The 15,047-nt window shown below is 39.5% G+C and overlaps 1 protein-coding gene across 1 annotated transcript in view; it reads right to left on the reverse strand.

Annotated features, from left to right (window-relative positions):
• Window positions 1–1,448: 1,448 nt before the first annotated feature.
• The window catches only part of FBN2 (fibrillin 2), a 122,370-nt gene continuing 108,771 nt past the window's right edge, over window positions 1,449–15,047 (reverse strand). Inside the window, exons 56-65 of the mRNA XM_059836422.1 lie at window positions 14,210–14,335; window positions 11,742–11,948; window positions 10,938–11,063; window positions 10,197–10,319; window positions 9,934–10,050; window positions 9,168–9,296; window positions 7,055–7,174; window positions 5,389–5,620; window positions 4,620–4,776; window positions 1,449–3,386 (exon numbers count right to left, since the gene is read on the reverse strand). Of these exons, the coding sequence (XP_059692405.1) occupies window positions 3,021–3,386; window positions 4,620–4,776; window positions 5,389–5,620; window positions 7,055–7,174; window positions 9,168–9,296; window positions 9,934–10,050; window positions 10,197–10,319; window positions 10,938–11,063; window positions 11,742–11,948; window positions 14,210–14,335 (1,703 nt within the window). The 3' untranslated portion in view covers window positions 1,449–3,020. The remainder of the gene's footprint in view (window positions 3,387–4,619; window positions 4,777–5,388; window positions 5,621–7,054; window positions 7,175–9,167; window positions 9,297–9,933; window positions 10,051–10,196; window positions 10,320–10,937; window positions 11,064–11,741; window positions 11,949–14,209; window positions 14,336–15,047) is intronic.

A 15,047-nucleotide genomic window follows, 5' to 3' on the forward strand; every position in this document is an offset into this window, starting at 1 on the left:
CTTGAATTTAAGGCATGCCTGTTCTGCACCTTCAGTTTAGTTTAGGTGTGTAATCTTAATTTATTACACGTGGTGAGAATTAAGAAGCACAGTCAGGGCAGTGAGATTTCTGCTGTATTGAGTTTTGCAGTGCACTGCTGGCTCCTGGGTTCTTTTCTAGGTTTAGCCCAAAGACCCTTCAGCTGCCATCTGCAGCCCTCCATCCCAGGTGTGACTGCTGATCCCAAGGAGTACAGTAAAATCCCATATAAGAATCCCACAGCCCCTTTTAGAATGCCTTAGCTATGCCAACAGTTCATGTATAAAGGATTGTATGGGCCTAACTGAGCCTTTCATAAAACAGAGGGATTAAAGATGCCAAACCAGACATATTAATGCGAGTAATAATTTTTTTTTTCTAATTTATGATGGTGATGAGACTAAAAGACTTTAATTATAATTGTCCAGACTGTGTAGTACAGACACAGGTTTGATTAAAGTCCCTGCTGCCTAGGCCAAGATCTTACAAACAGGTTTTAGGTCTGCCTTAGGTTTTACAACTAGTCACTGAAATCTTGGTTTCAGCTGTCATGAGATACTGCAGGCTCTCTAAAACAGCAAGATTTTCATTTCACTTTTAGCAACAAGACCGGAGGGCTCTCTGGCTTCCTAGGACACCATGCATGCCTGTGCACGTGCAGTCAGCTTTCTCATGAAAAGACTAGGAGCTGTAAAAAGGCAGAATTTCGAGAAGTGGGTATAGAAATATATACTGTGACAGGCTGGATGGCAAAGAGGTTTTGGTCTTCTTCCTGGGTATTTTTTTTCTTTTAGTTCTAGTTATTTTTTCATCTGGATTTGAAGCTGGGAGTGATTTCTTTCTGGGATTGTGCGTACCTATCTTGTGGAATTTACCCTGATGGGTGGCAATGCTGCCTTTCTAGAAAAGAGATAACACTTCTTTTGTACCTTGGATTTACTGTGTAATTAGTTAATGCAGGTGAAACCATCTGATGATGGTTTCTTTTTTAAAAAAAAAAAGCTACAAGAAAATCCTCCAGAATTTGTAGCCTCAGAGAAGTCATGGGTGAGTATTGCTACTACTTTCTCTCCTGAGAGTCTGACAACAAAGGACAAAATGCTCTGCTGTGTGCAAGTCTGATGGCTTTTCCTGCAGGATTTCCTGGAAAACTCCCATTTTCGAGCAAGAGAAGCCTTTTTCTAAACCACCTATTGCAGTTGTTAAGCCTATAAATCAGTGCTGTCCTGTATGTATTTATCAGACCCCTAGAGGTCTCTATTTCTGTAATGTCAGTTATTTTACCCAGAAAAAGCTCTGAATCCTTTGAAACTTCCACAACCATATCTGAAAACAATGTCAAGTAAATGTGGTTCCAGACTCTAGTACTGGCTATTGCTTTAAATCAATCACCAGTTTCACTCTGAATGGAAAAAAAGACAAAAAAAAAAAAAATCCAAAATAAGCTTTATTGCAAGAAAAGTGTTATCTTACTGATACAAATGTTCAAGAGACAGCTTTTTTTCTTAAAACATCTCTTTTCAAAATCCCCAAACTCAACAAGAGAGAAGAAAAATCACTGAGTTTAACTTCGTGTAGTCTTTGGTCAGCACCTACATGCAACTAGAACAATCCTGGATGTACTTTGGCTATTTTCACATGTGAGATTCTGTTGCATGGCCAGTGACAGGCATCAGCTGCCACAGAAAGCACCATTGAGACGTAACACTTAACACATTACAGTACAAAATGTAAAAACAAAACCAAAAAAATCACTAAACTAAAACTCAAGTCATTGTACCATCATCTTTCTTACAGAACAAGCTATGATAAAATGAGGCATGTATAACTACAGCATTAATGAGATTTCTAACAAATGAACTTCAAATACATAACTTTCCTCACCTGCTCTGCAATAACTGAGTTTGCAGGTGTGGCAGTCCTGACACAGCACTCAGGGCTCAGGAAATGCAGCCTGGTTTTGAGCCAGCACCAAACAGAGAGAAACATTCTCTTCTGAGAGACGTTTCCCTCAGCTGCCTGCAGGAATTAAGGCCACTTTGTGGAGCACCCTTTCTGAGCATGAGGAGTGGCTGCCTGTCTTGGCTCATGAGGTCACGGAGGGAAGGGCAGCACAGTTTGCTAGAGCAGCTCTAAGGGGATTAAAAACAGTCCAGGTATTTTGCTACAGGGGTTGTGCCACCTCCCCCATTTGTGGGTGATTCAGAACACAAACCCACTTAGCTGCTGTGAAATAGGATCTCTGCAGAGGCTGATAGTGTCATACTTGTCCTCTATAACTTTTTTCCCCCTTTTTTAAATTTAGTTCTCATTCGCAAGAGCATTTCAGAATATCCTACTATGTGAACAGTTTACAATCTCCCACTTCATGATATCCTACTGCACTGATCTTTCAGCTCTGATATATTTTAAAATTACTTATAAACTGTTTGGAAGTTGGTCCAAGTAGAAAAGAAAACGTCTTTCAAATCCACTTCTTTTTTCCTTGAATACAAAAGTTACCTCTAAAATGTTATAACTCAAATTTATAAAACTACAAAAAACAAGCAAGTTTCCCTTTTTGCTTACATAATTTGTTATTTTCTCCATATATTACTGCATTAAAAATAAATAAACTTCAATATTTTTTTTTCATTAGGAACTATAGCAAAATACCCAAAGACTGCTAACAGGAAAAAAAAATAGCTCACATATTTGTGCCATTTAGTGCCATATGATGACTTCTTGAACTTTAGCTTTTTAAATATACTTTAAATCGAGGTTATATAAAAGATACAGTAACCATGATTTGCCCTTGTAAATAGAAGTTTTGGCAGTGGCAGAGTTTTAAGTTGCCCTCCTGAAAGGGTGGCTCTGCAGTCTTGGCAGCATGGAAAGGAAGGGCTCTTCCCCACTGCCTTCCTCCCCCAAAACACACATTTCCAAAGCAGATTGGCTTTGAAAAGCAGATGTTCTTGGGTGTGTAGACACAAAAAGAAGTGTCTGAAGAACAGGACCACAGCTAATAGAGGTGCACCCACAGCCTCAGCCTGAGGGCCTCTCCCTTCTCCCTCTGGAGGTCGCCGTCCTCATGGCTGCTCCCCAGCTGCTCCATCTCCTTCTCCTTGGGCAGGGTCACGCTGGTGATGTCCAGGGCGTGCAGCCCAGGCGCTGCCCTGCCCCTCACGGCGTGCAGGTGGCTGGCGCCGTCCCTCAGGAGCATCCGGAAGGTTCCGCGCTCGTTGCCGCGGGCGATGGCGTAGCGCGCGCGGTGCCTGAGGGCCGGCAGCAGCGCCACGATGGGCTCTCGGCTGCCCAGCCTGGACATGGCCACACGCACCTTCAGGGGACTCTCCGTGTCCAGGCTTCCCCAGCTCAGCTGCTCCAGCTGCAGGAGGGAAGAGTGTTTAGAGCAGGGGAGAGGAATGGGCAGGGTAATGAGCAGCTCCTGCCTCCATTCCCTACAACTCGGCCTGTAAAGCCTAAAGGCCTCAAGCAGGCCTTGCAGAGCCTCCAAAGGCTCTGATTTCAGGTGATTTTGAGAACCTGTTTAACTTCATGCTTGCAAAGAAGCCATGTAGAGGAGTGTTATGAACAGGCGTTTGAGATCACTTAAAAAACCATCAGGGTATCAGCAAAAGTCAGATTTATATTTCAAGGCTGAGGCAAGATGAGGATTTCTCAGATTGCACTGCAGCCTGGAAAGGACCACCACCACAAGGAGAAACCTGTTCTTGTTGGTAATAATGTTCTTATGACCAACAGAAACAACAGAGAAATGTGTTTCATAACACTGCATGGAAATTCCCTGACACCTTTGCTGAAAATTCCATACTGTAACACTATGTAAAGCAACTAAAAAAGCATAGTGAAAATAACGAAAAGTTTAGGACGGGAGCAAGTAATGCAGTGCTTCAAATACTTGAACCCCATAGATGATGACAGTGATTAAAAAATGTCTGTTTTTTCACATAATTTATGGATGTCACTTTTACTGCCTAGAGTTCTACAAACTGACAAGATTAACGATATTTAAAAAATAATAACAAGATGTAACAATTACAAACTAGATATGATTTCCTGTAACTTACCTTTTTAAGCTCAAAAAATGAAGCAAGAAAAAAATTAAATGTGTAATTCTCTAAAAACTTCATCAATTCTGTGAATATTGGACTTCCATCAGCCAGGTCTAATCCCCCAACTCTATGAGCAACTACAGAACAGACACCAAGACTAAAATGCTTGTCTGCAAGCTCTGTCCCAGACTATAAATGCTGTCCAACCTCCTCCTGGCAGCAGAACAAGCTGTAGACATGTCCAGTTCCCCAGGTCTCTGTAATTAAAGGAGAATTATTCCCTGAATGTACTCCGAGGAACTAGACCACATCTCATACTAGAAAGGAATTACTGCAAGCTTCAGAAACTTAATCCTTTCACAGCTGTTGATGTTTCTTATTGTCAAATTATTACTGCCAGCAGGACCTAGGTGAGGCAGGGGGAGAAAAAGAGATTTTCACCCTTGAATGTGACCTGTTTAAAAGATTTCCTCTATTTACTGCTGGTGCCACATCATAAAAATACCTCAAGAAACATTACAGTGTTTTTTTATCCTGGTACATACAGTGTTAGCACTTCTCTTCCTCCTGCTGTCGTTTTTGGAGTAGCCATTGATTTTGCACTCATAACACACTTCAGGGGACAAAGCATTCTCTCCATCAGCATCTCCATCCAGTGGCAGGTACTGGCCTTTGTTAAATCCCATCCCTGAGACACAGTGTCTGTGGAATGAAAACATGTGTTTTAGTCGCTCCTTGCAGTTTTATGAACTGTCCCTGCAAAATGGAGTGTGTGCAATCTGTGCCACAGTGTCTGCATCCCCCTTCCTTGCCCTTTCCTCAGCAGGAAGGCTGTGCATTAATTTCCCACACACTAGAGTGGCTTACTGAGGGAACTGCAAACGCTGGCTGAAGGCTTTTAGCCTGATCTAATTTTCATTTACAAGTTCTACAGAGAAACCAAACAAAGCCAGCCTGCCCTGTACCAGAACAATGTTAATTTGTGTTTAATGTTCTGGATTGATCAGTGATACTGAAACTCCTTAATTATCTCAGTACACATGGTACCTATCCTTATGAATTATGAATCCCCACTCAGCAGGTCTGTGAAGGAGTTCATGTGCTGATACTGGGGGGAGAAAGCAGAACTTGTTTAATGTTATTTATATGGTACATTTAAAATTAATGTCGGGTTGCATGTACAGACTTTTTTTTTTTTTTCTAGTTTCTGGATATTTAGCCCAAAACTAGAAAGGACTTAGCAGCTTGTCCTTAATTTGCACCTCTGCACCTTCTGAATGTGTCTTTGGTGAAAAGCTGTGTGGAGAAACTCACCCTTGTCCAACTCTGTAATAGCCAGGTGGGCAGCCACAGAGATAACCCCCCTCAGTGTTGGAGCAGCCATAACTGCAGGGGTTCTTGGCAGAAGAGCACTCATTCACATCGTGGCAGGCATGGGAGAACTGGTCATAGGAGAACCCTGATGGGCAGACACACCTGTAACTCCCCAGGGTATTGTAGCAAGAAGCAGAGCCACACATGTGAGGATTGGAGCATTCGTTTTCATCTGGTAAGCAAACACAAAAATACTGGTGTTTTCTACTCTGAGAGACAACAGGTCAGCATGATGCAACTAAGAAATCAGAACATCTGCAAGTCCCAGGGCTCTGCTGCATCCCTGATCTCATCACCCATGGACACTTGGTTTCTGAAAGAAAAGGAGTATCATCTTCACTTGTGGATGCTAAAATATAGCAAAGATGACACCTCCAGTCAGTGTGACTTAATTTAGTTTCAGGCCAAAAAAAAAAAAAAGAGAGAAATGTTGTGGCATGGAAAGTTGTTTTGGCAGCTGGAATCTTGGTTATTTTATTTCTCTCACCAAGGTATGTCTCTCAAAAACCTGTAGGTTTTCCTCACCTCACCTTGGTTTTCCCTCACCAAGACCACTAGTGAATGCTTCGCCATTCTTGCTTGCAGTCACTTGGAGGGAGATTCTTTTGAGGACTCTGATTTACAGAAACTTTAGCTGGTTTGGGGTTTTGTGGGAGCTGTTCATTGTGGGTTCTGTCACTCTTGCCCCAGTTCTTTGCTCTCTTTGCTGAAGAGCAGTATTAAGCCAGGAGTGATCATGGTGATTGGTACTTCAGAGAAACTCGCTGGTCTGCTACTTAACATTAAAATGGGTAGAATGAACTAATTTTTATGTAGAGAAACAGAACAGTAAAGTCAGCTTAAATGAAATGTATAGCTCACATTATGATTATGATACCATTGACAAAAAAAAAACCATGAAAACAAACCTGAAAAGGTAAATATTTTGCATTGGTCTTTATGAACAGCACTGGGTGACATTGTTTCTGTGTGTACTGGTTTTTATTAACAAAAAAAAATCCCACATTTCGTTTTGTATAAGATATAGCTTAGTTCAAGTGATGGGCTGAATGAGCTAAATCTAAACAGAACTTCCAAGCTTCCTAATTTGTCCCATTCCCAGAACAAAGAACTAATGCTGGCCTTAAGACTGTATTTTGGAAGAAGGAAATCCTTAATGGTTTTGTTGATCTTTTTTCTCACCATTTGCTTTAGATGCTATTCTGTAGCATTCTTAAATTGCTTATATTTTTTAATGCTTTTTTGTGTTTTTTTTTTTTTTAATGACAGGTATGATTTTTTAATGCTTTTTTTCTCAGCAGAGGTATTTACCTTGATACTTTCCGGAATTCAATGAACATTCAATGATGGGGATTTTTCACAAAAGAAACAGGTCAGAATTTAGACCTTTCTAGGAAAGCTAATTGTCACAGTGAGTTTCAAAAGGCTGAGTGTGTTTTCTTGCTACCTCCTGTCGTTGATTTACACTGGGAGTAGTACATGAATGGAAGGAGTTGGAGACAGATACACAAGGTTTTTGTTGAACACTTCTAGTTCTGCTCATTCTTGCCCTTGCCTGGTGTTGTCCCTATACAAACTCTGATACATTTGCTGTTGGTTTCCTTACCAACACACTGATTCCACTGGTAGTGCTGGATAAATCCTTGTGGGCATCCACATCTGTATCCACCCAGGATGTTCTGACAGCCATGCTGGCACCTATGGTTTCCATCACATTCATCCACATCTGTGTGTTCAGGAAGGAAGCAGAGCATGACACAGGATTACACCCAACTGCCAAACACTGCTGGATCAGAAGCTTGTTATGACCCAGCCGTGTGGTCTGGCAGCCCAAGAAGCCAAATCTGGGCTGGGCTGGGCCCAGTGTGGGCAGCAGGGCAGGGGGGATTCTGCCCCTCTGCCCCTCAGTCAGAGCCCACCTGCAGAGCTGCCCCAGCCCTGGGCCAGCCCAGGAAGGAGCTGGAGCTGCTGCAGCCAGGCCAGAGGAGGCTCCAGGATGGGCAGAGGGATGGATGGAGCAGCTCTCCTACCAGGACAGACTGAGAAAGTTGGGGATGTTCAGACTGGAGAAAAGAAGGTTTCAAGGAGACATCAGAGGCCCTTCCAGTGCCTAAAGGAGTACAGGAGAGCCGGAAAGGGCAGGTAGTGATGGGACAAGGAAGAACGGCTTTAAGCTGAAGAAGGGTAAATTTAACCTGGATATTGAGAAGGAATTGTTCCCTGGCAGGGTGGGCATGGCCTGGCACAGGGTGTCCAGAGCAGCTGGGGCTGCCCCTGGTGCCCAAGGCCAGGCTGGACATTGAGGCTTGGAGCAGCCTGGGACAGTGGGAGGTGTCCCTGCCATGCCAGGGGTGGCTCTGGGTGGGCTTTAAGGTCCCTTCCAATTCAAGCCATTTTCTGGTTCTATGACTTAGGAGAGAGGAGCTCTGTTGTAAGACGGAGAGACCATGAAGGTTTCTCTTTTTGAAAGCCTGGAAGCCAACTAATGTCCAGTTCTTTCCATCAATAATCTGATTTTAGTTCTTGAGCCTTTTCAGTACCTAATTTTGGAGAATAAACACTATTCCCAGCAATCCCACATTGTTGCTTTAGCATAATGCTTAGAATTTGAGGGGTTTTGTAATTTCAGTTTTAAACCAACCACTTAGAGATAACCTTTTAGTTTCATGAGACATATTTTAGTGTTTGAATGTCAAATTTGGATGTTTTTGCAATTGTAACTAAAAAGCCACATAAAAAGTCTCTGAGACAAGTGTTAATAAAAGGTGACAGCCACAACCATCCCATCTTCCAAATTCTAAAAACTCAGACATCTTAAATTGTATCTGCCATAGGAAATAAGTAGATTGTAAGCAACCTAATTTTTACAGTATAGTATGCAAGTTGAGTAGAAAATAAAAAATAATTCTTTGTTTTGTACGCACTTTATGAGAACAAAGTAAACTGACAGGAGATAAATCTTAGTAGAACTTCTAGCTGCATATAATCTGCACCACTGTTCTAGAAATAGGCTCTAAATATCAATTCCTGTTTTAAATGCTCTATCAGAGTTGTTGGTATTTTGAGAGGCCATACATTTCTTCATGTATGTTCTTGCATTTTTAATTCTCAGCAGCCAGGTGGCCCTGTACTGCCTTTTATTTTCTTTGCTCAATACCTGAGGCCCACTGAGAAGTCTGGAGCTCTCAAATAGAGATTTCCTAACTGAGGCTTCCCCTCGGGCCAAAAGAGAGAGATAAAAAGCTCATCAGTATAACCTGTTGTAATTATCTTTCTGAATGCAGTGAATTAGCCTTCTCATTGGGTAACTCTGTGGTGGGAGAATTAAGCACAGAATTTAAAATCTAATCTAATTAGAATTAGCCAAAATGAAAATTGTAGATAGAGTCTCTTTAGACATATGAAGGCATAAATGTAAAAAAGCCCCACAACTACTATACTTTTAGATGCATAAACCTATGTGAAGCTGAAAACAACTTTTGAAGAGTTCAACTAAACAATCACCTTTTTATCTTATTTTCTGTAAAAATTACTTGAGGCCATATGTTCTTGCATATGCTTTTGTTATACTTACAGTCAGTCTAATACTTTCCAATTTCTTTTTGTAATTACTTTTACTGTGGCTGGTGCTCTGTTTTCTCTGTCTTTAACATCAAATGGTTCACTAGAAACTGAAGTAAGGATTCACACCATAAAAAAATCTGACTGTTCCTAGTCACCTTCACAGTTTAATCCTGTAGAATCCAGAGAAAATCCCCTTTGACATTCACAGGTAAAACTTCCAGGAGTGTTTTGGCAGATTCCTTTTGATCCACACAGTGATGGACGAGAACCACATTCATTGTTATCTTCAAAATACAGAGGAAAGAGAAGATTGGTTTACCTTGTGGCATGATGTTGGACATGTTCATGTAACATAAAAACAAAATCCAAAAAGGTGCAGCATTTTATTTTGTACTTTTTCATTTTCAAATGCCACATGAACTGAAGACTCATGCAGAGCTATGAGTAATTAATTAATTGGAAGTGCTAGTGGTAGATCAGTTGTGATATGAGTGTGGTATGTAATTGCTGATATTGGAAAAATGCTGCCCTTTTGTCTTGGCTGAACTAAAACAGTTTCAGTTGGCAAGATTTATACATATACTTAAGATCTGAAGACATCAACTAAAAAAAAGAAAATGCAGTCTGGTTTTGGTTAACTACATTTTATATGAGATTTTAATAATTCGCCCTTTTGTCTCCATGTGGTTATAGTTAGAACACAATAACATGTATTAAATATGTACAACTCTTTACTAACCAAGAAAACAGAAATAGTGGACAGACTGGCTAGAGTAATTTTTTCTTTAGCTGTAAGTGCTGCTTTTCAAAATCTGTTTTCCGCCCTCTTGACACTATTGCTCTGTGTAAAGAGCAGAAGAGACAGTTGAGAATATTGTTCTTACAGAAAAGCTTATGAAACAAAACCAATGTTTTTCTTACCAATACAAGCTGTGTGATGTTGTGTAAAACCAGGTGGACATTTGCATGTGAAGCCTCCAAGGGTGTTGACACAGAGAAATTGACAATTGTGTTGTTTGGTTTGACATTCATCAAGATCTGAAAGTAAGAGATGTTGTTGTCTTAAAAAAGTCAACAAAGAGGCACAATTAATCAAATTTGATAAACATACCACACTTCAAAACCATTTCCTTTTAAGTTAAGTTGTAACCAAATTAAAAGGTACTTTTGTATAACCTTCTTACCTTTACATGTCTTTCCATCTTCCTGAAGGACATAGCCCCGGGGGCATGAGCACTGATAGCTCCCTTCTGAGTTCTTGCAGATAAAATTGCATGGTCTGGGGGACTGGGAGCACTCATCAAGATCTAACAAGAGGGAAATATTAAGTTATCTTTTGTCCTCATCTCTCTGACAGAAAGAGGTTTGCTACACAGCACAAGGTTTTACAGGAAAATGCTCATAGAAGAAAGCCTCCCATTTACATTTGTTCAGGGTTCCTATTCCTTTCCCTATGAATGTGTTGCTGTGGAATCTATGTGGGGCTGCTACTACCACAACAAACTGTCTTGAAGGAGTAATACACTAGAGTGAGAGTGGCATTGGTATTTTCATCTAAGCAACAAATATTTACTTTTTGGTATTCTACAGTATACTTCTACCTGCAAACCAAAAATACAGTGGGAAAAATGTAGAAGTGAATTAATAAGCTGGTTTGGCACTTAAAATTGGTTGCACAGCTTTAACCAACTTCAGTGATCATTCTACTGCAGGAATACTGCCAGCAGAGCTTGTTCCTCCATTTCCTCAAATGAAACACAAAACCAGAAATGCATATTAGGAAAAGAAATAAAGGACATGCGATAAAAGAGACAAAAAAAAAATGTTTTGCAGCAAGTGTTTACAAAGGTTGGTACATCACTGTGTAACAACTGAAAAAAATAACTGATGATTACTTCAACTGATGATTAATTAGTGAATCTTACCATTACAAGATGTGCCAGTTATGTCAGTGGTATAGCCAGCTTTGCAAAAGCACCGGAAGGAGCCCATGGTGTTAATGCATTGCCCATTCCTGCACAGGTTTGGCAGGACCTTACACTCATCAATATCTGCATAGAAATGATTAAATATGTTATGTCTCAGTTTTAAATTCCAGTTTTTTCTTCTCTTCCATTTCTGCAGTTCCTCATCATCATGCTTCTGACAGGAACTTTCTTCCTTCTCCCTCTTTAAAAATGGATCTGACTCCAAAGCCAAACATCTTTCAAATTTCATTTGTGTTCTTTGTACCAACACATTCCTGCTGTTTCATTGGGTACTCAGATTCCAGTTTTGCTAACTCCAAATAAAAGCCCATACAAGAGAATTTTCTTACAGCTACTTCCATGTTAAAAATGATAACCAACATTAAAAAATACACATTAGCTTCTTACTGTGTGGACATACTACCTACAAAGCACTGTGAGATCATTGTTAAATGAGATGGTTGCTGCCTTTGCCACATGTCCAAATTTCCAGCAATACAAAAGCTTTGGGATTTCTAGCTTTTAGTTACTGGTTGGTACTTCCAATCAGATCCTAATCCTGATATTTCTGCCCAATTGATCTGTTTGCAGCTACTGCCAAACGTGCTTTTAATTTCTGCTCTCTCAGTATTATTTGAAAAATCAAACTCAGTTGTTTAACAGGAAATTCTCCAAAGGAACTTCAAAGAGAATTCTGCATTTCCTTAAGCATACGAGCATATGCTTTTTCCCTTTTCTTCCTCTTTTCATCCCTGCAAATACCTCTTCCATCTGTGGTGTAGCCTGATCCGTGTGGACAGAGTTTCTTGTACTGGGTGGTTCCGGGCAGGGGGCAGAGCCTGCACTGGTTCCCCCAGCCCCGGCCGCCGTCACAGCAGCACTCAGACCTGGTGACAAGGCTCTGGCTGCTGGAAGCCATCTGGCACATGGTCTGCAGAACTTCAGCGAAGCAAAACCCCTGGCGATTATCTGAGAGGGAGAAGGAGAGAGGCTGGAATAAGGAAGGAGATAAAGATCTGCTCCATTAAGCATCTGGTGTATTATTCTGGCTCTCTGTCAATATATGCAAGCAGCAGAAGGTCCATCCTGATTTAGCCTTTCAGAATTGTTGTGTGTTCTGGTAACATGCTGCCATTCCAAATATATCCAAGACACCCCTAATGTTCAGTGTCTGCATGAGCTGGGTAAGAGTTTTGCTTCTAGGAAAGCTGTACTCTTGGTAGTAAAACAGGCTGAGAGCAAAACTGAGCTTCTACTGCAGCTGCCTATGTTGTGTTTGCATTTCAATGATTTATTTGGAGTGGGGTTAGAAGTTTGTTTTTGTTTGTTTGTTTAACTGGCCAAAATAACACATTTGATCATCTAATTATCCTGCTGTGGTTTAAATAAAAAATCCTTACAATTTAAAAGTGTGTATGTAACTCATTACTTTTTCATTGATACTTCTAGATTTTGTTGGGAAAAAAATAGAATTGTATGGCTTTATTGTTGGTATGGCGCTCTCCAATTCTATTTTAATTTTTAAACTTTTTGGTTAATGCCTATCAATAATGAAAGGGGAGCAAAGTTTTAAAGTCATGGGGCTCCTACAGGTTACCTTCCAACAGGCAGCTGAGGAGAAAAAAAATCCCAGTTTCCAGTGCTACTACAAACTCCAAATCTTGCACTGATTTTATCTTCTATATAGAAGACAAAATCTCTTCTATCGTCTATGTTACCTGTCCTATTTTTTTATTAAAATGGAGACACTGTCAATTACTGATCTGAGAATCCTTATGTTTTTAAATAAAAGATTTTATTTTTTCTCGCTCAAAGCCAATAGTGATCCCTCTAAATGTGTAAATGTATCAATACTCAGCTGCCCATCTCTTTTACAGATTAGAAGAATCTGTACATTTCTTACAAGAATTAGGCAAAAGGCAAACTTTGGCTTTACAAAAGACTTAATTTCTCCACCTGGTAACTTAACTTTTTACATCAAATAAAGCTGTCCTCACTGAAAGTGTCAGTTCTGTGAAACAAATTATTTCCTGTAGTAATTTGCAAGACTGCAGATTTCTGTTCTCCCAGACATGGATATTGTGCAGGTCTTATGCAGGGACATTATGACCTGAAAAACACATAAAAGCCTTGTCCCCAGTTTGAGATTTGGAATGAATTTTAAGGTCAGTGGAATGTAAAGGTTTGCACAATGTATTTAAAACAATGTAATGTGGACTTAATGATCGTGCTATAATTCAGAAAAAATTCTGTGTTTCTGCCAGATCAATTTTTCATTGTAATTTCTAACCCAGGAAACCCGAAAGAAAAAGCAGCAAAAAGCAAACCTTTCCAAGGCAGAAAATAACAGGAAAATTACATATTAAATATAGAAAAGCAATAATGACCTCCAAACAGGGTATTTCCTTGGCATTAATGACTGGCTGGGTTAACAGACTGCAGTTTTCTCTTCCCATCTGGTTCTAATCCTCAGGAAATACTCTGCACTTCAACATTACTGCTTAGCCATGAAGTCACTCCTCATGACAATTTAGAAGGAGCTGGTTTTACAGTAGTGGCATAAGATAATTATGCTTTTTTTCATGCAAGAATAAATAAATAAATAAATAAATACACCCTTTCAGTATGTACACCTGAACACTGGTCAAGAAAAAGTAAATTTTTGCAGGTGTATTTGACTCTAAAAAAGGGAAGGATGAATTTTGTGGTGCAAATGACAAATATGAATGTATTAAAAAGAAAATACAGATTGATGAACAAAAACTCTTCATCAGCATTTATCTTGCAGGCCTGCCTCCAAAAAAAATTCTTGCAATTTTCTGGTAAAATCACAGTATTTTATGTCTGAACTAAAGGTGCAGAAATTCAGATGCGTAGTGTTGAAGATCACATTCTGAATAAGCAAGCACTCAAATTTACTCTGCATCCATTTTTGAATTATCTCAAGGTGATTAAATTCTCCTTCTTTAGAAATCCCTGTAGTTTGTTTACATTTATGTCCTATGGAATTAAAACACCTCTATGTGAGGCCTGATTGCTACAAGCTATTAATTCCTATAATAATCTAATAATATTTAATAATATTATTTAATATTGCATCATGATTTACCTAAGAAGTGTAATTGTTTAATTTCTGTATATATGAGAGCTGATAGGTTTTTAGAGGCCTCATTTTCTCTCTACATTTACACTGCAATGTGGGATGGAATGTGTACAGGAGAGACTTTTACCAAGACACTCGATGCCTGATGGGCTGGACAGGAATCCTTCATTACATTCACATCTGTAGCTGCCAACAACATTCACACAACGCCCATTTTCGCAGACACCTGGCTTGGAGCGGCACTCGTTTTCATCTTTACAAAAAAGATAACATCAATAACAATTATAACAGTAGCAGAAAACACTACGAGCAAAAATAAAATATAATTACATCGACAACAACCACAGCAATTCATTGCAAGAAAATAATTTCTAGAATACAATAAATATTCAATGTAGCATTTGAAAAATATTTTCAAGATGTGGAAAAATCAACTGATTAAGCCTGGAAAGGGCTTTCATAGGAGCATTATCCTATTTCATTCCTTCTGTACTTCATCCCAGGACAAAAGCTTTAAATGCTTCACAGCTTATATCAAGAAGCAGAAAAAACAGCAAAGCAAGTTGCAGCCACAACATTTACCTGGTAAGTAAAATTTAAATAAAGTTGAAATACATGCATGGTTTGAGTGACAAATCTTCACTCTGTAATCATCAAGAGTCTCTGAATACACTTGATCTCTCCCACAGTAAGTCATATTTCAATCCACATAGTATTTTCCTGAAAGTTTATAGTCTTCATGTATTTTTTTCCATAGCTAATGGCACACATACTGTAAGCAATTACATAATTTTTTTAAATGCTTACAATAAACCTCAGGAAAACCTCAGGTTCTTTAAAGGCAGAATTATATGCCAAAAGAAAGGAAAAATTCTTGCTAATAAAGATTATTTTCTGTAAAATAAAAAAAAAATCATAAAGATTCCTAAAATAGAGTAGTCATTCTCTTGCTGAAGGAACATTTT

This window comes from Haemorhous mexicanus, chromosome Z (genome assembly GCF_027477595.1).
Source record: "Haemorhous mexicanus isolate bHaeMex1 chromosome Z, bHaeMex1.pri, whole genome shotgun sequence".
Classification (NCBI taxonomy): domain Eukaryota; kingdom Metazoa; phylum Chordata; class Aves; order Passeriformes; family Fringillidae; genus Haemorhous; species Haemorhous mexicanus.